Source organism: Danio rerio, chromosome 23 (genome assembly GCF_049306965.1).
Source record: "Danio rerio strain Tuebingen ecotype United States chromosome 23, GRCz12tu, whole genome shotgun sequence".
Taxonomy (NCBI): domain Eukaryota; kingdom Metazoa; phylum Chordata; class Actinopteri; order Cypriniformes; family Danionidae; genus Danio; species Danio rerio.
The window spans coordinates 49,597,822-49,621,296 of record NC_133198.1 but is presented as its reverse complement, the minus strand read 5'-3'; the positions used below and the strand labels follow the sequence as shown (position 1 = coordinate 49,621,296).

General features: G+C 38.0%; 2 protein-coding genes across 4 annotated transcripts in view; both read left to right on the top strand.

Moving 5' to 3' along the window:
* fhip1ab (FHF complex subunit HOOK interacting protein 1Ab) overlaps window positions 1-23,475 on the top strand; it is a 446,377-nt gene that overhangs the window by 10,500 nt on the left and 412,402 nt on the right. Inside the window, exons 5-14 of one of the 3 annotated variants that reach the window (XR_012398833.1) lie at window positions 3,124-3,282; window positions 5,021-5,107; window positions 5,182-5,349; window positions 6,959-7,038; window positions 7,688-7,893; window positions 10,073-10,939; window positions 12,560-12,738; window positions 12,903-13,023; window positions 14,622-17,330; window positions 17,534-17,835. Coding sequence is in view for 1 of the 3 variants with exons in the window: in XM_002666571.8 (XP_002666617.3) it covers window positions 3,124-3,282; window positions 5,021-5,107; window positions 5,182-5,349; window positions 6,959-7,038; window positions 7,688-7,893; window positions 10,073-10,939; window positions 12,560-12,738; window positions 12,903-13,023; window positions 14,622-14,824 (2,070 nt within the window). In the remaining 2 variants the exon portion in view is untranslated. Of the gene's footprint in view, window positions 1-3,123; window positions 3,283-5,020; window positions 5,108-5,181; window positions 5,350-6,958; window positions 7,039-7,687; window positions 7,894-10,072; window positions 10,940-12,559; window positions 12,739-12,902; window positions 13,024-14,621; window positions 17,836-23,475 lie in introns of those variants that run through there. The other 2 variants (XR_012398834.1, XM_002666571.8) reach the window with 2 other exon arrangements.
* Window positions 19,960-23,475, top strand: part of wu:fy63c09 — a gene marked incomplete at its 3' end in the record, with an annotated part of 56,407 nt that continues 52,891 nt past the window's right edge. The window contains 1 exon segment of the mRNA NM_001128274.1: window positions 19,960-20,165. Within this exon segment, the coding sequence (NP_001121746.1) occupies window positions 20,096-20,165 (70 nt within the window). The 5' untranslated portion in view covers window positions 19,960-20,095.

The window sequence follows — 23,475 nt, the reverse complement described above, 5'->3', positions numbered from 1 at the left end:
GGATTTGAGGAAACGGGATGGTTGCTAGGATGTTGCTATGCTGGTAATGTAGAGCAATGAACCTAAATCACTTTGGACAGCATAGCAATGTCATAGCAACTACATAGCAAGGGTACTTTCGCAACAAGTATTGCTATGACGTTGCTATGCTGCTCAAAGTGGTTTAGGTTCAATTGCTATACAGTTGCTTTTATGTTCTAGATGGTTGCTAGGGTGTTCCTGTGCAGTTACTAAGTTACAAAAATGTTTGTGCATTGTTATGTTGTTGCTAAAGGATCGAATGTGGTTGCTAGGACCATATGTAGCTGTACTGTTCAAAGTGGTTTAGGTTCATTGCTATACAGTAACAGTAATGTCCTGGGTGGTTGCTAGGGTGTTACTATGCAGTTACTAAGCTGTTTCTAACACTAAAATGTTTGTGCATTGTCATGCTGCTGCTAATGTATCCTATGTGGTTGCTATGACATGGCTATACTGTTCAATGTGGTTTAGGTTCATTGCTATACAGTTGCTGTAATGTTCTGGGTGGTTGCTAGGTTGTTTCTATGCAGTTACTAAGCTGTTTATTAATGTTTGTGCATTGTCAGGCTGCTGCTAATGAATCCTATGTCGTTGATATAATGTTGCTTTACTGTTTAAAGTGTTATAGGTTTATTGCTATACAGTTGCTGTAATCTTCTGAGTGGTTGCTATGGTGTTGCTATGCAGTTACTAAGCTGTTCAAAACTGTGTTTGTTTTGTTACACTGTTGCAAAAGTATCCTATGTGGTTGCTATGACGTTGCTATACTGTTGAAAGTTGTTTAGGTTCATTGCTATACAGTTGCTTTTATGTTCTAGATGGTTGCTAGGGTGTTGATGTGCAGTTACTAAGGTGTTCAAAAAGGTTTGTGCATTATTATGTTGTTGCTAAAGGATCATATGCGGTTGCTAGGATGTTGCTATGCAGTTCAAAGTGGTTTAGGTTTATTGCTATACGGTTGCTGTAACGTTCTGGATGGTTACTAGGGTGTTGCTATGAAGTTAATAAGCTGTTCAAAACTGTGTGTTTTGCTACACTATTACAAAAGTATCCTATGAGGTTGCTATGATGTTGCTATGTTGCTCAAAGAGGTTTAGGTTTGTTGCTACACAGTTGCTGGAATGTTCTAGATGGTTGCTAGGGTGTTGCTGTGCAGTAAACATTTTGTTCATAAATGTTTGTGCATTGATACGCTGTTGCTAAAAAGTCCTATGTGGTTGCTATGACGTTGCTATGCTGTTCAAAGTTGTTTAGGTTCATTGCTATACAGCAACATTAATGTTCTAGATGGTTGCTAGGGTGTTGCTATGCAGTTACTAAGCTGTTCAAAACTGTGTGGGTTTTGTTACGCTGGTGCAAAAGTATCCTATGTTGTTGCTATGACGTTGCTATGCTGTTCAAAATGGTTTAGGTTCATTGTTTTACAGTTGCTGTAATATTCTTGATGGTTGCTAGGGTGTTGCTATGCAGTTCTTGTAGTGTTTCCAGGACTAAAAACTACTTTGAACACCTTAGCAACTCAATTTAGCATCATCAGCAGCCTAACAACTGTAGGAACTGTGCTGTAATTTACACGGTGCGCTACTTACAGTACAGTAATTAGTGATTATTCCAGTGGTTCTCTGTAAAGAGTGTTTTGGTTTATTATGGGCTGTCGGCTCTCTCACGTCTGTCAGTGTGACTGGCCATGCTAGCTAGCACGAGGAGATTAGCTGCTACATAAGACTGGTAATGTGATTACACAGCAAACTGGAGGAAGGGGAGGAGCTATTTACATCTCGTCCAATCAGAGAAAGCCAATGTGCTGCTGTTTGTGTGTGGTGATGTTATTATACTCAGTGTGTGTGTGTGTGTGTGTTCAGCATTTATATTCCAGCGGTGTTAAAACCATACGATATAAAAGAATCCTTTTTGTTTACTGATATTAAGCTGAAATATAAGATACAACATTAGCTGAAGTACTTAAACAAAATGACCAAACTAAATATCAAAAGTAAATTCATATAAAATCTAACGTAAAAAAAGAAAAATAATGTTTAATAAAAATATAATCAAGTTTTGAATATTAATAAAACAATAATCACAGTAATAATAATAATAATAGCAGTTCATTGAATGATCTGTAATGTGAATGAGTGTGTGTGTGTGTGTGTGTGTGTGTGTTTTCTCTCTGTATCTATTAATCTGTGGTAGATTTTAATCTCCGTCTCAGGATTGGGTGTGTGTGTGTGTGTGTGTGTGTGTGTGTGTGTGTGTGTGTGTGTGTGTGTGTAGGGTTTTGTTGATGGATTATGGGTAGTGGGTGTTTTTTTTTTTTTGCTCTGACCCAAATAAACCCATGTGCTTTTGAATACCACACACACACACACACACACAGACACGCACACACACACACACACACACACACACACACACACACACACACAGACACGCACACACACACACACACACACACACACACACACACATTCTCTTTTATATATATATATATATAATGTGTATAGGGCAACAAGGTGGCGCAGTAGGTAGTGTTGTCGCCTCACAGCAAGAAGGTCGCTGGTTTGAGCCTCGGCTGGGTCAATTGATGATTCTGTGTGGAGTTTGCATGTTCTCCCCGTGTTGGCGTGTGTTGCCTCCGGGTGCACATGCATTATAGGGGAATTGATTAAGCTAAATTGTCCATAGTGTATGAATGTTAACGAGAGTGTGTGGGTGTTCCCCAGTAATGGGTTGCAGCTGAAAGGGCATCCGCTGTTGGCGGTTCAGTCCGCTGTGGCGACCCTAAATAAATGAATGAATGAATGAATGAATAATGTCTATAGTTTGTATATGTATATAAATATATGTATGTGTGTGGTTTAATGTGTTTCATCTGTGTGTGTGTGTGTGTGTGTGTGTGCAGGAGTATGTGGATATACAGTATGTGCTGAATGTGTTTTGTGTGTGTGTGTTTAATGAGTTTGTGTGTGTGTGTGTGTGTGTGTGTGCATGTGTGTGTATATATGTGCTTAATGTATTTGTGTGTGTGTGTGTGTGTGTGTGTGTGTATATATGTACTAAATGTGTTCTGTATATGTATGTGTGTGTGTGTGTGTGTGCCAGGTGTTGGCTACTGGTCTGAGTGGTCTGTATTCTGGTCTTCCTGCTAAGCTGGAGGTCTACAGTGACGGCTGGTTCTGTCTGGAGGAGCAGGACTGGCTGCAGGTTCCAGCGCTGCTGCAGTTCCTCAACTCACTGCACTTCTGCAGCACCGTCTGCAAGGTGACACTTCACCAACATCACATTCACACTCTTTATTCCCAATACTAATGATCAATAACATCACCCAGACATGGATTTATTTTATGTAAAATATTTACATTCATGTTTAAATATATCATTTTTCAGTAGTTGTTATTTATTTAAAAAAAAAATATGATTTTTGTCATGTTTTAAATAGTTACAAATTATTGTCATAAAATTAGGATTTTTATTCTAATCATATTATCAAATTGATAAAAACTCATGTTATTGGGATTTTTTACATTTGTTAATCATATTTTAATTGTGTTGTTTTGATGTACACTTAACGGCCACTTTATTAGGTACACCTGACTAGTACCGGGTTGGTCCCTTTTCCCTTCAGAACTGCTTTAATCCTTCATGGCAGAGATTCAACAAGCTGCTGGAAATATTCCTCAGAGATTTTGCTCCATATTGTCATGATAGCATCACACAGTTGCTGCAGATTTGTCGGCTGCACATCCATGATGCCAATCTCCCGTTCCACCACATCCCAAAGCTGCTCTATTGGGTTGAGCTCTGGTGACTGTGGAGGCCATTTGAGTACAGTGAACTCATCGTCATGTTCAGCAGTCTGAGATGATTGAGCTTTATGACATGCTGCGTTATCCTGCTGGAAGTAGCCATCAGAAGATGGAGACACTGTGCTCATAAAGGGATGGACATGGTCAGCAGCAATACTCAGGTAGGCTGTGGCGTTGATGCTCAATTGGTACTAATGGACCCAAAGAAAATCTCCCCCACACCATTACACCACCACCACCAGCCTGAACCGCTGATACAAGGCAGGATGATCCATGCTTTCATGTTGTCGGAGCCGAGCATCCGAATGTGTCAGCAGAAATGGAGACTCATCAGAGCAGCAACGTTTCTCCAATCTTCTATTGTCCAGTTTTGGTGAGTCTGTGTGAATTGTAGCCTCAGTTTCCTGTTCTTAGCTGACAGGAGCGGCACCCGGTGTGCTCTTCTGCTGCTGTAGCCCATCCGCCTCAAGGTTGGCCGTGTTGTGTGTTCAGAGATGCTCTTCTGCAGAGCTCGGTTGTAACGAGTGCTTATTTGAGTTACTGTTGCCTTTCTATCAGCTGGAACCAGTCTGGCCATTCTCCTCTGGCCTCATCAACAAGGCATTTGCGCACACAGAACTGCCGCTCACTGGATATTTCCTCTTTAATCTCTGTAAACCCTAGAGATGGTTGTGCGTGAAAATCCCAGTAGATCAGCAGTTTGTGAAATACTCAGAGCAGCCCGTCTGGCAGCAACAACCATGCCACGATCAGAGTCTCTTAAATCCCCTTTCTTCCCCATTCTGATGCTTGCTTTGAGCTGCAGCAGATCCGCTTGACCATGTCTACATGCTGAAATGCAGTGAGCTGCTGTCATGTGATTGGCTGATCAGAAATTTGCGTAAACCAGCAGTTGGACAGGTGTACCTAATAAAGTGGCCGCTGAGTGTATATACACATGACTAGTCATATTTATTCATTCATCTGATCTGTTTTTAGTCTTAATGGTATTTTTAAGTTTTAATTTTGTTAATGGTTTTTTATTATTTAAATATTGTCCTACTTCAGCTAATTCTGCATAAATTAATATATAAGTATTCATCGCTACATGTACGCCATTTTATATATATTTATAATGATATAAACTGATTTAAGAGATTACAGTAACCTGTGTGTGTGTGTGTGTGTGTGTGTGTGTGTGTGTGTGTGTGTAGGTGGCTCACGTGTCCATCAGAGATCAGCTCCTGGGCTACATCTATAATGGTTTTCTCGTGCCTGTTCTGGCTCCTGCTCTTCATAAGGTGAGTTTGCATGTGTTTGTGTTTGGCCTCCTCTGATTGGTCGATCTGAACTCTGCTCTTTGTCTATTGGTCAGCTGACTCTGGAGGAAGTGATGACGACGACAGCATACCTGGAGCTCTTCCTGCGCAGCATCTCTGACCCCGCCCTCCTCCAGACTTTCCTCATCTTCATCCTGCGTCATCGCCATGACAACGTCAACATCCTGGATACGCTGGTCAGCCGCATCAACACCCCGTTTCAGGTGTGCAGGAGCAACTGTGCCTCTAGCAACGAAATTTAGAGGATTATTTGAGATGCTATATGGTTGCTGAGGTGTTTGAAGTGATTTAATGGGTTGCTATGCAATTGCTAAGGTATTCAAAATTGATTTTATGTGTTGCTATGCAGTTGCTAAGGTATTCTAAGTGGTTTTAGTGTGTTGCTATGCAGCTTCTAGTTTTTTTTTTCTGCTGGTACTAGAAGTTTGTGATGTGGTTGCTAAGGTATTCTAAGTGTTTTGTTTGTTGCTATGCAGCTTCTAAAGTGTTCTTGGTTGTTGCCATGATGTTGCTATGCAGTTGCAAGGGAATTCTATGGGCTTTTAGTGTGTTGCTATGCAGTTTCTATAGTGTTCTCGACTGTTGCTAGAAGATTGCTATGTGGTTGCTATGGTGTTCTAGATAATGTTAGTGTGCTGCTGTGTTGCTAATATGTTGCTATGCAGTTGCTAAGGTATTCTAAGTGGTTTTAGTGTGTAGCTATGCAGGTTCTAGTGTTCTCTGCTGGTACTAGGACTTTGTGATGTGGTTGCTAAGGTGTTTGAAGTGTGTTGTTTGTTACTATGCAGCTTCTAAAGTGTTCTTGGTTGTTGCTATGATGTTGCTATGTGGTTGCGAGGGAATTCTATGGGCTTTTAGTGTGTTGCTATGCAGTTTCTATAGTGTTCTCGACTGTTGCTAGAAGATTGCTATGTGGTTGCTATGGTGCTCTAGATAATGTTAGTGTGTTGCTGTGCAATTTCTAAAGTGTTCTCGGATGTTGCTAATATGTTGCTATGCAGTTGCTAAGGTATTCTAAGTGGTTTTAGTGTGTTGCTATGCAGCGTCTAGTGTTCTCTGCTGGTCCTAGGACTTTGTGATGTGGTTGCTAAGGTGTTTGATGTGTTTTGTTTGTTGCTATGCGGCTTCTAAAGTGTTCTCTGCTGGTACTAGGACTTTGTGATGTGGTTGCTATGGTGTTTTAAGTGGTTTTAGTGTGTTGCTATGCAGTTTCATAGATATTTTAAGTGTTTTGTGTGTTGCTATGCAGCTTCTAAAGTGTTCTTGGTTGTTGCTATGATGTTGCTATTTTGGTTGTAAAGGAATTCTATGGCCTTTTAGTGTGTTGCTATGCAGTTTCTAAAGTGTTCTTGGCTGTTGCTAGGAGATTGCTATGTGGTTGCTATGGTATTCTAGATAATGTTAGTGCGTTGCTGCGCGGTTTCTAAAGTGTTCTCAGATGTTGCTAATATGTTGCTAAGCAGTTGCTAAGGTATTCAAAATAAACTTAGTGTGTTGCTATGCAGTTGCTAAGGTATTCAAAATGGCTTTATTGTGTTGCTATGCAGTTGCTAAGGTATTCTAAGTAGTGTTCAATTGTTGCTATGCAATTTCTGTAGTGTTCATGGCTGCTGTATGATGTTGCTATGCAGTCATTAAGGTGTTTTCAGTGGCGTAGTGCAAAATGCATGGGAGTGGTGTTGTGCTTATGATCGCGCAAAGTAAAGAGGTGGGGGGGGCAGTGTTAAGGCTGAGGTGAGTTATGATCGAGCGAACTGAAGACTGAGGGGTGCGAGATTTATCATGTATGTGTGTGTGTGTGTGTGTTTTCAGCTTGGTACCGTCTCTCTGGCTCTGTTCCGCACTCTGATTGGTCTATATTGTGAAGACGTCATGCTTCAGTTGATTCTCAGGTATTTACTTCCTCTTCCTGTTGAGAGTAATATGGATGGATGTTTTCTTTAAACTCTACAGCAGTAGATCTTTCTCTGACATGAATAGTTTATTTTTTATAGTAAGTTTAAGGCTGCAAATACTTAAGATTTGGCACACTATCTGAAAGTATTACATCCTAATCTGAGATACCATTTTACCATGTCCTCCAACCAGCCTCCTCCCCAATGCTGAGTTAACATTATATTAATTATTTAAGGTTGCTTATTAAATGTTTTCAAATAATGTATAAATGTGTTTTACTATTGTTTTTGATGATTGCGTGGCCCTTATCTTGTTTTAATTATTTTATGATGTTATTTATAACTCATAACTCACAAAATGCCATATTGTCACAAAATGACTGAGATTAGATTAATAAATTAATGTTATTCATCATATTCATTATTATTATTTAAATATTTAAATTTGGGATTTTATATTTTATGATTAGAAACATTAATGTAATTTTTTGTATAAGTTAAACAACTTTTAGTAACAGAATCAAAAGCTCCCTGTCGGATTTAAGCATTAAGTATAGTTTACCATTAATAACGTTATGTGTGTGTGTGTGTGTGTGTGTGTGTGTGTGTGTGTGTGTGTGTGTGTGTGTGTGTGTGTGTGTTGCAGGTACCTGGTGCCGTGTGCTCACCTGTCGTGCAGTGAGAGACAGAGACTGACACACAGAGACTGTTACTCCATCAGTGCGTCTGCTCTGCTCTCCATCACACCATCCTTCTTCATCCCCAAACCCTCCTCATCTCCAGCGCCCGCGCCCAAACCAGACTACATCCTGTGGTCAAAGGTGACGGAGAGCCTGCTCAGGGGCAGCTTGGGTAATGGAGTTTTCAGAATGATTTATAGGCTTGCATACTTTAACAGGCGCAGAAGTTAAGATTGTCCTGCTTTCCTCTATTGTGACACACATCCAAATGAAACCAGAAGTGAATAAATGAGAATAAATGTAGGGCGGTGCACGATTTTAACCATTTGGAACTGATTGGATCATTGAAAGATGGGCGTGACTAACAGAAAAAAAAGGAAGATGTACGATTGGATGAAAGCAGGGCCGAAAAGAAACCTGTCTTAATAGCTCCACCCTAAATTACTAATAGCGCCACACTAAATGACTGATAGCTCCACCCTAAATTACTAATAGCGCCACACTAAATGACTGATAGCTCCACCCTAAATGACTGATAGCTCCACCCTAAATGACTGATAGCTCCACCCTAAATGACTGATAGCTCCACCCTAAATGACTAATAGCTCCACCCTAAATGACTGATAGCTCCACCCTAAATGACTGATAGCTCCACCCTAAATGACTAATAGCTCCACCCTAAATGACTGATAGCTCCACCCTAAATGACTGATAGCTCCACCCTAAATGACTAATAGCTCCACCCTAAATGACTGATAGCTCCACCCTAAATGACTGATAGCTCCACCCTAAATGACTAATAGCTCCACTCTAAATGACTGATAGCTCCACCCTAAATGACTGATAGCTCCACCCTAAATGACTAATAGCTCCACCCTAAATGACTAATAGCTCCACCCTAAATGACTGATAGCTCCACCCTAAATGACTGATAGCTCCACCCTAAATGACTAATAGCTCCACCCTAAATGACTGATAGCTCCACCCTAAATTACTGATAGCTCCACCCTAAATTACTGATAGCTCCACCCTAAATGACTAATAGCTCCACCCTAAATGACTGATAGCTCCACCCTAAATGACTGATAGCTCCACCCTAAATGACTAATAGCTCCACCCTAAATGACTGATAGCTCCACCCTAAATGACTGATAGCTCCACCCTAAATGACTGATAGCTCCACCCTAAATGACTAATAGCTCCACCCTAAATGACTAATAGCTCCACCCTAAATGACTAATAGCTCCACCCTAAATGACTGATAGCTCCACCCTAAATGACTGATAGCTCCACCCTAAATGACTAATAGCTCCACCCTAAATGACTGATAGCTCCACCCTAAATGACTGATAGCTCCACCCTAAATGACTAATAGCTCCACCCTAAATGACTAATAGCTCCACCCTAAATGACTGATAGCTCCACCCTAAATGACTGATAGCTCCACCCTAAATGACTAATAGCTCCACCCTAAAGGACTGATAGCTCCACCCTAAATGACTGATAGCTCCACCCTAAATGACTGATAGCTCCACCCTAAATTACTAATAGCGCCACACTAAATGACTAAAAGCTCCACCCTAAATGACTGATAGCTCCACCCTAAATGACCGATAGCTCCACACTAAATAACTAATAGCTCCACCCTAAATGACTGATAGCTCCACCCTAAATGACTGATAGCTCCACCCTAAATGACTGATATCTCCGCACCCTAAATGACTAATAGCTCCACCCTAAATGACTGATAGCTCCACCCTAAATGACTTATAGCTCCACCCTAAATGACTGATATCTCCGCACCCTAAATGACTGATAACTCTGCTCAAAATGACATAAAGCTCCACCCTAAAGGACTGATACTCCCGCCCTAAATGACTGATAACTCCTTCCTAAAGAACTGATATCTCCAACCTAAAAGACTTATAGCTCCACACTAAAGGACTGATAGCCCTAACCTTATTGACTGATAGCTCCACCCTAAAGGACTGATAGCTCCGCCCTAAAGAACTGAAATGGAGATTCATACATAGATACAAAATAATAATAATAAAAAAGTCAAATAAATAATAAAACAATGATAAAAATACAAATTAAATAAAAAAACATAATAAAAAATTAAATAATAAATAAAATAAACAAATAGAAAAAATTATAACAATAAATCCAGTTAAATAGATATAAAATAAAAGAATATAAATAATAAAGTAAAATAGATTAAAAGGAATAAAAATAAATAAAATAAAAAATGGAAAAAAATGAATTAAATAACTTAATTAAGTAAAATAAAATAAAATAATATATTAATAATAATAATGATTACATGCTCTCTTTCTCTCTCTCTCATTCAGGAATGGAGGATTTGTTCTCAGTCAGTGATACTGTTGGATTTTCTCGTATCGCAGTTTCAGAACCGGTGATGGACAGAAACTATCTCCAGTACCTGTATGACGCGCGCAGATCCGTGTGTACAGCGGTGCATGCGTGTTCAGTGTGGTCAGCTCCATACGACGGCCTCAACCCATCCCCAGATCAGTGTGAAGACGAAAACGAAAATGAAAATGTTCCTCCGCGACAAACTCCGACTCCTCATCCGCCGTCAGAGAGCAGCTCCTCCATCGGGACGTTCCTCGAGCTCGAATGGGACGATTTTTACGAAGCTTCGTCAGACGCCGGAGATGCCGAACATCCCATTCCCGACGAACCGCCAAAACACATACAAGAAATGCGCAAAAGTGCCATAATGCTAATTCGAGGATCGTACATCGAAGAGTCTGATTTTCAGGACGACGTTTTGGTGTATAATTTGATTGCGCAAAAAGATGCGCGCGATGACCGACGGACGCTTGTTAAAAATGGTTTGAATAAACATCACGTAAATGCAATAAATCATATAAATACCGATAGTATTAATGAAAACGACGCACTGAAAACTGACAAAGAATGTGAAGCAAATGTGGATTCTGCGCAACTCAATGGCGATGAAAGTGAAGACGTTAAGGAGGATTTTATTTCCCAGTGTGTGGATCTGATTCAGGCTCTCGGCGGAGATGACGACGAGTTTATGGAGGATGAAGAGCGCATACGGCGGTTTCGGGATCTCCTGGAGGACGAGGACCAGATGGAGATCAGGTCCTTCTGTGAGGATGGTGATGAAGATGAGGAGGAGGAGGAGCTGAATAAAGGCGACCGCAGGAAACCCGGGAACTCCTTTACAGGTCAGTTCTGACGCACAATACGAGTTTACGGTGATGTGTAAAACACACATCAAATCAAAACCATTCGTATTGACTGTGTTAGCTCACATTGCTAGTTTTGTGCTGAACAATTATTCTGTGCATGTCATTAAGAAGAAAAAACACTAAACACTTTTGTAATCTTACATTAAATTCGGAAAATGCACTTGCTGTGCTTCCCAGTACTGGGTTGCGGCTGGAAGGGTATCCGTTGTGTAAAACATATGCTGGATAAGTTGGTGGTTCATTCCGCTGTGGTGACCCCTGATAAATAAGGGAATGAATGAATGAACAAAATTGTTCAGTGGCCCCTGAATCATAAATTGTAGACCGGGGGGTGGGCAGCGGGTTGTTGCGGTTGGCAGTAGTGAAGAGGGGTTCGGCGGGGGTTTCCGGTTGCGATGGTCAAAAGTGAAGAGGGGAGTGCTGGTGTGGTGGGCGAAAGTGAAGAGGGATATGGGGGATTATGTCGGTGTATAGTGCGGTCGGTAAAAGTGAAGAAGGGTTCGAGGGGGTGTTGCAATTGCAATAGTTGGAAATGAAGAGGGGGGGGGGTGTAGTCGGCGAAAGTGAAGAGCGGGGGGAGGGGTGGGTTGGTTAGTGAGAGGGTTGTGGTGGGTTATGGTGGTGTACGGTGCAGTCATTGAAAGTGAAGGAGTGAAGTGTATGGAGCGCATCTGTCAGTCAGCGCTTAGGTAACATGAAAGGCGACGATCGCCGCACAGCTTCAATGAAAAGAAAGTGGGATATAATGAACGGAGAACGCAGAAACGGGAGGGTTTACATGAATGAAGCGAACAGGAAGTGTTTGTGGAGAAATCTTATAGAAATGTGTTTTTTTATTACACTTTTTTTTTTCTCTCTCACCCAGTTTTTTTTTTCTTCAACCAAATTTTTGTCCCACCTTCCGGGTCTCCATACGGGAGCGGTTGGTGTAATTTTAACAAGAGTGGGCGGTCTCACAATATTGCTCCCGAGCCAGCGAGCAAGCAAGCAAGTTGCGTGTGTGTGTGTTTATACAAACATCTTATACAGATATAGCCCTCCCACCCCCCCAAAATACAACACTGTGTATAGAAAGCATTGTCAATGCACCGTGATGCACCGAGAACCGAATCGATGGCATGATAATCGTAACCGAACCGAACCGTGTGACCAGTATAGGTTCACACCTCTAGTAAACATGACAGATTGTCCCTCTTAATCCCAACAGAATGCATGATTATCTGCTGCCGTGGCTCTACAATCAGAAAATGTGCTTATAATGGAAGTCAATGGGGCAAAAACAGCCCCAACATCACCAAAGGGGAGTCAATCTGAACAGAGCGTGTTGTTGAGTTTATGAACAATCCCAAAGCAACTGCCCAAAATATGAGTCAGAATAAGCAATCATCATCATCACGTGTGCTGAAACACAGAGCAGGATTAAGACTCAAAATCAGCCCAGAGTGGATATAAACAACCCGACAGCACACAAGAGTTAAATAACTGCACACATGCTATGGTGTTCACATGCTTGAGACGAGTCAGAAATGAACACACAGCACCTTTACGGTCACATGCTGGGGTGATGGGAGTATTGAGAGCGCTGTGTTTCCTCAGGGCCGTTCATCAGTGTTCTTCTGTCGCGTCTGGAGAACATGCTGGAAAACTCCATTGAAGTCAATCTACTGGTGACGGGGATTTTAGCTCAGCTGGCCGCGTTTCCACAGCCGCTGCTGCGAGGATTCCTCCTGAACACCAGAGCGGCGCTGCAGGCCGGCGGACGCTCGCTCTACCAGGTACACCGTTAAGAACGTTATTGCGAATGGGCTGTTAGAAATCCCTGCTTACACATGTCTCTGGATTATTAGTGTAGATGTAGCTGAAGACGCTGTGCTGTTTATTTTATTAGAAGACCCCCTCTCGTTTAACTGACCCCCTCGGCTGACTCTGTCCTCGTCAGGTGCTGCTGTCTGTGGGCTCTCAGATTGAGCTCTACGCCGCGGCTCATCCAGAGTTTCCGGATCTGGCTCGAGAATCTGCACAGTACCTGCTGCTCAAAGACCAGGCCTTAAAGGAGCAAGGTGTGTGTGTGTGCATTAGTGTGCATGTTTCTCTGTGTGTGTTTGTTGTGTGTGTATGTGCATAAGTGTGTATGCAATGTGTGTGTTTGCGTGTATGTGTGTATATGCACATTTGTATGTGTTTATGCATGTGTGTATGTGTGTGTGTGTATGTATTAGTGAGTGCGTTACTGTTTGTGCATATTTGTGTGCATTAGTGTGTGTGTGTGTGTGTGTGTGTGTGTGTGTGTGTGTGTGTGTGTGTGTGTGTGTGTATTTGTGTGTGTGTGTGTGTGTGTGCGCATTAGTGTGTGTGTGTGTGTATGCATTAGTGTGTGTATGTGTATGCGTGTGTGTGTATTAGAGTGTGCATTAGTGTTTGTGAGTGTTTGTGTGCATTAGTGTGTGTGTGTGTGTGTGTGTGTGTGTGTGGGTGTGTGTGTGTGTGTGCATTAATGTGTGTGTATTAGTGTGTGTATTAGTGTGTGTATTAGTGTGTGTATTAGTGTGTGCATTAGTGTGTGCGTGTGCATTAGTGTGTGCGTGTGTTAGTGTGTGTGTGTATTAGTGTGTGCGTGTGCATTAGTGTGTGCGTGTGTTAGTGTGTGTGTGTGTATTAGTGTGTGTCTATAAGTGTGTGTGTATGTGTGTGTGTGTGTGTGTATTAGTGTGTGCGTGTTCATTAGTGTGTGGGTGCTTGTGTGTGTGTCTGTATTAGTGTGTGTGTGTATTCGTGTGTTCGTGTGTGTGTATTAGTGTGTGTATTAGTGTGTGTGTGTGCATTAATGTGTGTGGTTGTGTGTGTGTGTATTAGTGGGCTCGTGTGTGTGTATTAGTGTGTGTGTGCGTGTGCATTAGTGTGTGCGTGTGCATTAGTGTGTGTGTGTGCTTGTGTGTGTGTGTGTGTATTAGTGTGCTCGTGTGTGTGTGTATTAGTGTGTGTATTAGTGTGTGCGTGTGCATTAGTGTGTGTGTGTGTGTGTGTATTAGTGTGTGTGTATAAGTGTGTTTGTGTGTGTGTATTTGTGTGTGTGTGTGTGTGTGTATTAGTGTGTGTGTGTATAAGTGTGTTTGTGTGTGTGTGTGTATTAGTGTGTGTATTAGTGTGTGCGTGTGCATTAGTGTGTGTGTGCGCTTGTGTCTGTGTGTATTAGTTTGTGTGTGTATTAGAGTGTGTGTGTGTGTGTGTGTGTCTGCATTAGTGTGTATGTGTATGTGTGTTTGTGCGTGTGTGTGTGTGTGTGTGTGTGTATTAGTGTGTGTGTGTGCAGTAGTGTGTGTATGTGTGTGTGTGTGTGAGCGTGTTTTTGTATTAGTGTGTGCATTTGTGTGTGTGTGTTTAAGTGTGACTGTGTTTGTGTAGAATATAACTGTGTTTGTGTGTGTAAGAGCATGAATGTAGGTGTGTGTGTGTGTGTGTATGTGCATTAGTGTGTCTGTGTATTAGTGTGTGTGTGTGTGCATTAGTGTGTGCGTTAGTGTTTGTGCGTGTTTGTGTGCATTAGTGTGTGTGTAAGTGAGTGTGTGTGTGTGTGGATTAGTGTGTCTGTGTGTGTGTGTGTGTGTGTGTGTGTGTTTGTCATGTTAACTCTACGTCTCCTCTGTCTGTCCTCTGTCAGAGAGTGATGTTCAGCTGCAGGAGATCAGATCTGGATGGTTCATGAACACACACACCTCCGGTCGTCCACACACACCTCTCCCTCCGTGTCCTAAATTCCCTCCACATTTGCGCAGTCGAGTGTTTGCGACGGTTCTGTTCGCGGAGTTCCTGAAGGAGCTGGCGGCCATCGCTCAGGAGCACTCCATACTGCTGGAGGACTGAACACACACACACACACACACACACACACACAATCAGAAAATTTGGCACAACACATATTACAGTTTTAGTTTTTGTAACAGATTTCAAACACAGTTGTGTGAGTAAAGCAGTTCCCACTCTCTAGTGTTGCTGTTCCCTTTCACAACACACAAGACGTTTAAGACTGAAGACACCGAGTGACGAGGCATATTGTGTGCAGTCAAATACAGCTCCAAGTAATCACTCCTTTCTTTTTTATTTGTGTTTTCCAAACTGTCCAACCCTTTCCTGATTTGGGCTTGAGCAATCATAATCACACAATCATTTAAAGGGCTCCTATCATGCTAAATGGATGTTTGTCAGCTGTTAGGTCAGAGGTGTGTGTAGTATCGTGTGTACACAGTCATACTGCAGTGATACAAACTCAATAATTCTCTTTATTAAAGTTCCTGATGGTAAAATAGGATCCAAATCACAGTGATTATGAGGCCGATTACACTGTGATGTAGGAGTGTGGTTTTCCCCACCCACTGAATTGATTGACAGGCGCATATTAACATGTCTCCATAGTAACACATGTCAACAGAACAGGATTTGTAAAGAAACTGGGATTAAAAGATCTGCTCAGCTCTCTGTGATCATCCGCAGTTTGATGAGTTTAAAACCGTGAATGTTTGTAATAAAGAAAAGACAGTCAAAAGTGTAATTCATGACTGCTGGAATCTCAAAAAAACTTTTAAAAAGAGTAGCCGCTATAATGGTAGTGGCTAAAGGAGATCTAAATAAACCATCAACATGACTTTATTCTGAAATAACCTCCGGCTGGGTGTACAGGGTGGGCCATTTGCATGGATACACCTTCATAAAATGGCAATGTTTGTTGATGTTAACGTCTTGTTTGTGGCACATTAGTATATGTGAGGGGGCGAACTTTTTAAGATGGGTAGTGACCATGGTGGCCATTTTGAAGTCGGCCATCTTGGATCCAACTTTAGTTTTTTCAATAGGAAGAGGGTCATGTGACACATCAAACTTACTGGGAATTTCACTAGAAAAACAACGGTGTGCTTGGTTTTAACGTAACTTTATTCTTTCATGAGTTATTTTCAAGTTTCTGACCACTTGTGTTCGCTGTGCTGCCCATTGTGTTGGATTGTCAATGCAAGCCTCTTCTCCCACTCTTCACACACTGATAGCAACACCACAGAAGAAATTCCAGCACAGGCTTCCAGTATCCATAGTTTCAGGTGCTCATTATCAATTATTAACACTAAACTATCACATTTTCATTTTTGAGTGAAACTTTTACTATGTGTTGCATCAGTGATTTGTGTATACGAGTTATTTCTTCTTTGCTTCTCATTAACATATGTGCAGGTTAAACTATGTTATTATTCTGTGTTATTTTTCATCATCGTGTGACTCGCAAAACACATTCACATCTATTAACCTGTCGATCATGATTATATTTAAAGGGACAGTACACACAAAAATAGGGTGACGCAGTGGCGCAGTAGGTAGTGCTGTCGCCTCACATCAAGACGGTCGCTGGTTCAAACCTCGGCTTGGCTCAGCTCAGTTGGCGTTTCTGTGTGGAGTTTGCATGTTCTCCCTGCGTCCATTTGAGTTTCCTCTGGGTCCTCCGGTTTCCCCCACAGTCCAAACACATGTGGTACAGGTGAATTGGGTAGGCTAAATTGTCCGTATTGTATGAGTGTGTGTGTGGATGTTTTCCAGAGATGGGTTGCAGCTGGAAGGGCATCCGCTGTGTAAAAACGTGCTGGATAAGTTGGCGGTTCATTCAGCTGTGGCGACCCCGGATTAATAAAGGGACTATAATGAATGATAATAATAACCTTGTTGCCAGCAGTAGGTGGCGCCAAACAGCACTAAAAGAAAACAGAAAATTGAATGAAATTAATAAATGAATACACACAAAAATGAATGTTCTCTCAACATTTGCTATTTGAAACTTTTTTCAAAGTTTATTCTGAGCTCAAATAGAGTATATACTTATAAATGCGGAGAAAAACAGACACAGTGTTGTTTATTTTTACTACGGATGCTAAATTATTTTGTGTTAGAGTTTATGGGTGTACTGTCCCTTTAAGACTCAACATCAAACTACATTCACAGCGCGTTCATTTCTTATGATATTCAAGGAAAAACTATGAAAAATGGTTTGTATGATGAACTGGGGTCATGAATAATATTGAAGATTATGTGCATTCATAAAGACCGTATCATGCACTGAGGAATCATTCATATATTGCTATCAAACTGACGTAGATTTTGTTTTCATGACGACTTTAAGCACTTATTTTATATGCTGTTATCGGTTGAATAACAATAATAATCAAGAGCTTTGTTTATTCTTTTCAGCCTGATTATTAATATTTAACTCAATTGAATTTTCATAGAGATCAGTTTGTTACATGATGCTGTTTTTTATTATTAAATGTAATTTGTGATCAAAATGTCACTAAAGTCACTTTAAATCCTATATATAACAGTGCTGGGCAAAACAATCACAAATAAAAAGTTTGTTTTGACAATACATGTGTGTATACTGTGCATATTTATCATGTATAGACAAATACACTCATGCATATATTTGAGAAAATGTTTACATTTAGATATACAGTAGGATATAGCATAATCGTTTATGTAATAGTTTTGTTTCTGTCACATACACAAAATAATTTTAGCACACATATATTATGTCAAAACAAACTTTTATTTTAAATGCGATTAATCACAATCATTTTCAATGAGAAGTCTGAATCTTGTCAAACGTGAGCAGAAGGCGGAATATTTTAAGCCTTATTTTAATGTGCATTTGAGCAAAATGAATGCGTTTTGAGACGAGTTTTGAAATGTTTTATGATGTAAAATGTGATGTTTTTTCTATGCATATTTTTACAGAACGATCAAAAATTGGAAATACGGCTTGTTTTAATGTGAGTTTTTGTCATACTATTCCGCCCCCTGGTGGTGAATTAAATCTGCATCTGTGGCGTGCTGTCTTTTTCTATTTGTGTCTTTAATGTGTATTTATTATAGTGCTGTAGTGTCGGTGTAATACTGGAGAAAGAACATATTGATAAGCACACAAATGCATGTTGGTTTTTCATTTTTATATGTACTTTTTATTGATTAAAGATTGTTACATGGCAATATTAAACACATCAATCAGAAAAGCACTTACAAAAACACAAAAAATTCATAGTTTTAATTTTTATTAAGGAATTATTCATTATTTTTGGGTGTGTAAAAGCATTTTCACATCAAGCACATTTTTGTCACAAAATTTTCATAGTAAATTAAATGTTCATTGTTATAGTGGCGCTAAATAATTGTTGGGATTTTTTGAGTTTCTGTGGATTTATGGTTTATTATATTTTATATTAATAATACAGATTATTAATAATACTCTTAATAATAAATTATAAAGAATAAACACAATATTTGTGGTTATAATGACCATATTGTTAAGGAGAGCTGATAAAAATGTTTTGTTATTTAAAATAAAAGGAAAAACTAAAAACAAAAATAATTTTTCTATTTTCAAACAAATAAAATGAGTTTAATTTTCAAGCACTAAAGTTACAGAGTGTAAATAAGAACACATTTAAATGAGAAAAAGATCATCATAAATTGTAATGTTAAAAATAAAACTAATAAAAAATGTGTGGGATAAGAATTGTTATAAAAATCCTAATGCCATATGCAATAAACCCAACAGAAAATCTAAAAATGTACTGGTCTAATGGTAATAACGGATGGTTTACTTTGTATTGGTTTTAATGATAATTATTGTAGTAACTTTTGATATTGAGTTTACTGTTTTATTTCTGCAGGGTGGTTTAATATAAAGACTTTTAAAGTTTTTTTAATTTTAAATATTATTATAATATATTGCTTTTATTGTTTATTTCTGCAGGGTGGTTATAAAGATGTTTTAAGTGTGTTTTTATTTTTAATATTTTTATAATCTGTTGTTTTCTGTTTTATTTCTGCAGGGTTGTTATAAAGACTTTTAAAGTGTTTTTATTTTTAATATTTTTATTATATATTGCTTTTTATTGTTTATTTCTGCAGGATGGTTAGCTATAAAGGCTTATTAAGTGTATTGTTGTTATTATGTTTATAATATATTGCTTTCTATTGTTTATTTCAACAGGTGGTTATTTATAAAGATGTTTTAAGTGTGTTTTTTTTATCATTTATTTTAGAATTAATTGCTTTCAGTTGATTTATTTGTGCAGGTTGTTTTGTTATAAACACATTTAAAGTGTTTTAATAATCTTATAGGGTGGTTAGTTATAAAGGCTTGAAAGTGTTTTTTAACAGCATTTATTATTGTGAAATGTATTTTTTTCCGCATATGACGGTTAGTTGTAAAACTTTTTAAGCATTTTATTTTGTTTTTATTTTACTATTTTATTATTTACTATTTTTACGGCCTGTTAATTAGTTATAAAGACCTTTTAAAATGTTATTGAGGAAGATAAAATGATAAATAATATAAAATAATTCATAATCTATTGTTTTCATTCATTCCTTTTCTTTTCGGCTTAGTCCAAGGGTGTCCAAACTCGGTCCCGGGAGCCGGTGTCCTGCATAGTTTAGCTTCAACTTACCTCAACACACCTGCCTGGAGCTTTCTAGGATACCTGAGCTTGATTAGGTGGTTCAGGTGTGTCCAATTGGGGTTGGAACAAAAATATGCTGGACACCGACCCTCCAGGAACGAGTCTGGGCAGCCCTGGCTTAGTCCCTTTATTAATCTGGGGTCGCCACAGCGGAATGAACCGCCTCTCTATTGTTTTCTATTATTTTTTTCGGCAGTTCAGTTATTTATAAGACTTTTTTACAAAGGAGATAAAGTCTTCCAGAGGAAATCTAAAAACATTAACAATAATAATATAATAATAGTTGTAAGCTGTTGTTAAAGTGATTGTTCGCCTCCGGCTCCTCCCTCTGCGTGCTGTGTTTTCACTTCCTGTTGACGTCCGTGCGTCCCGACAATAGATCCCGATCCTCCTCCAGTTTCTCCGAGTTTCTCCAAGTTGTTTTTAGGCACAAAACAGAAACTAATTGTAATGACAGCCTCGGTATCATCCTGAAACACATCCTGCGGGCCGCTGGCGAGCTCGCATCACTGTTACAGACACTTTCCTGGAGGATTGCGAGCAGGAATGCGGCTCGGTGCTGTCCGGGTGGTTTTCAGACGGTAAATAGACGCTGAATAAACGCGGATACACGGTAAATAAACGTCTTTTTCTCGGGATGGCGGAGGCTCGATCGGAGGACGACGAGGAGCGGTTACGCGAAACTGGCGGCGGGAGACGGAGCTCAGGTAAACAAACAAACAAATAACACACAAACAATACTGTTGATAGTAATCACAGCAGCTGAAATAAACACACTCACCAACTGTTTTAAACCTCTGTATAGAAAATACCCGTAAATCAGCAGTTTTCCGTATTTTGTGATTCATGTTTTTATTTTACACGGTTTAATTATGGTTTTTAATTGGATTAAGGGATCTTATTCTTTATTCCAACAACTTTTAAGCTTGAGAAGTTATAAAAAGTGACTTTTATTAACATCTTTAGTAGTTTAAAGTGCTATAGTGTCTGGATTGGTGTTGTATACACGCTACAAACACCATGGCATAAACTGCCAGGACATTTTCTGTTATTTTGCACACTTATTACTCTAGATATTATTTATAGTACATTATATTATTAATAAAATGGTAATGAAAGTCAGTTTGTTAAACTGTAGGGTTAAATTTTCAACATCAGAAATGGACAGAGCAGAAATCAACATCCCATATTGCAATTCACCACCAAAACACTTGTGAATTCACTAAAAACTGAGTTTAGTTTTTTACAGTGTTATGTCTGTTTTAGGTTGTGTACCATTTCTAAGATTGTCTATAATTAGTTTATTAGAATATCATCATCATCTCTTGTGTATATTAAATGTCTTGTGGTATATTTTAAAATGAGGTAAATTAAAAGCTTAGCATAACCCATGCTTAATTATTAAAGGTACAGTTCACCCAGTAATCTAAATTCTGTCATCGTTTACTCCCCTTTTACGTGTACACAAAAGAAGATATTTGAAAATATGTTTTACTTTTCACCATTGACCTCCAGAGTAAAGTAAGTTAATAATGGTTTCATAAAGGCCTTGAACCACTTGATGACAGAATTGTAATTTTTTAATATGAGCTTTCAAGTGATTACAAAATCAGCTAAACATTTTCTAAAGTCAAACAAAATATACATCATTAAGCATATGTCTGCTCCTTAAGATGTCCTGGAATTTTATATATTTTATGCGTGTATTTTATTTATTTCTATTAATTAAATTGTAATATATAAATACTATTTATATTTATTAATATTAATTAATATAAATTAATATTTTCTATAGGATGCTTTACAATATTATATTTGTGGATAAACATTACATTTTAAAATGAGGTATATTAAAAACTGGAGCTTATCTAACAAAATTACTTTCAATAATGGTTAAAAATGAGTAGCCCAAATTTATATGTTATAGAAAAATATTAAAGAAAATGTTCAAAAATAGCAAAAATCAAGAAAAATTGATAAAATATAGTTGAAATTTTGTAGTTTGTAATATTTTTGCAATATTTTGCATTATTTTAAATGTATCATCTGTGCATTTCTGAAGATGTTTAGTGACTAAAATATTATTGTAATAAATATATCGGTTTAATAAATCTGTTTTGTTTAAATGCACCAAAACACACTGCCTATATTCACTGAGAAATGGAGAAACACATGAATTTTCAAAATGGGGTGTACTCAATCATGCTGAGCACTCCATATTTAGGTTTTGAGAAATATGGTAATAATTGTTTTATTCTGCAGGTGTGAAACAATTTCCAAATTTCAAATTAAAATGATTTAAACTCAGTTTAATCAAACTAAACTCTATTAAAATGAGAGCAGGTCAGAATAACAAATGTTTTAAATAGTTAAATATCAAATCAGATATTGATTTCTTAACTCCTTTTCTGAAGTTAAAACATTCATATTGTGTTGACTAAACATTATTATTAAAGAGTCTGAAAACATGGCATTTATGTTATTTTATACAAAAAAAAACGCTGTAAATCATATTTGTATTTTACATTTGGAATCAATAGTTTACAGAATAAATGAAAAATCATGCAAATGCATTTAAATAATACATATTAAATATTGATTCTTGATTACTCTTATTAAAAATTCTAAATTAAAGGTTATTGTGTTGTCTAAAAATGTATATTAACATGTCTGAAAACACTTTTAATGATAACTATATTAAATATTTAAAAAATGCATATATATAATACACTAAAATCTTTATATATTTACTATATATTTATTATTTACATTAAATATTCATATTAAAAACATATAGTTTTGAAATATTAAGGTGTGATTGTACAGTAGCGGTGTGAATGAGGAAGATTAGAGGCTAATTGTTGTTTCCTACTTTTATATGAAATCTGATTCAGCGCTCAAACTAACACACACACACACACACACACACACACACACACACACACACACACACACACACACACACACACACACACACACACACACACACACACACACACACACACACACACTCACACGCACGCACACACACACACACACACACACACACACACAGAGCTTTATTTCTTCTGAGGAATTTCTCATATCGGTGTGAAAAGACGAGAGTGAGGAGCGGTTCAGGGTTCATTTAAACCTCACAGAGAGGCTTTATTAATATTATATATCATGCTTTATATAATATATGACGCTTTATTTATATTGTAAGTCATGCTTTATTTACATTATATATCTTGCTTCATTTATATTATATAAAACGCTTTAATTATTAAATATATCACACTTTAAATTATATATCACGCTTTATTCATATTATATATTACGCTTTATATGATAAATTACGCTTTATTTATATTGCAAGTCATGCTTTATTTACATTATATATCTTGCTTCATTTATATTATACATTACGCTTTAATTATACAATGTATCACACTTTATATTATATATCACGCTTTATTCATATTATATATTGTGCTTTATTCATATCCATATCATGCTTTATTTATGTTTATATATGAGTTATTAGAGGAATTGAGCTGAACCTGCCACTCCGGCTGTGTCATGTGACCTGAGTTTGTGTCATGTGATCATTAATTATCACACACTGCAGTGATTATATGGTGTGTTTCTTGGCTTTTGTTTGTGAGTTGTAAATTACAGCTGTATTTCCTCAGACAAAAGGCCAGTTTCTCTCAGTGTCCTGCAGTGTGAAGCGATCTGTCAACAATAGACTAATGACTCCTCACTCTTCAACATCCTTTGCTCACATATCAGCCTTTTTCTTTTTTGCATTTTATTTGATTATTTAAATTATTTATTTATTTAATTTAATGTATTTATCTATACATTTAAATGTTATTTATTTATTGATGTATTTATTTATTTTTACATTTCATCATTTATTTATGCTTAAATATAATTTATTTATTGATGTATTTATTTAAACATTTGTTTATATATTTAATTGTTTATTTAGGTATATATTTATACATTAAATTTTTTGATTCGTTTGTTTTT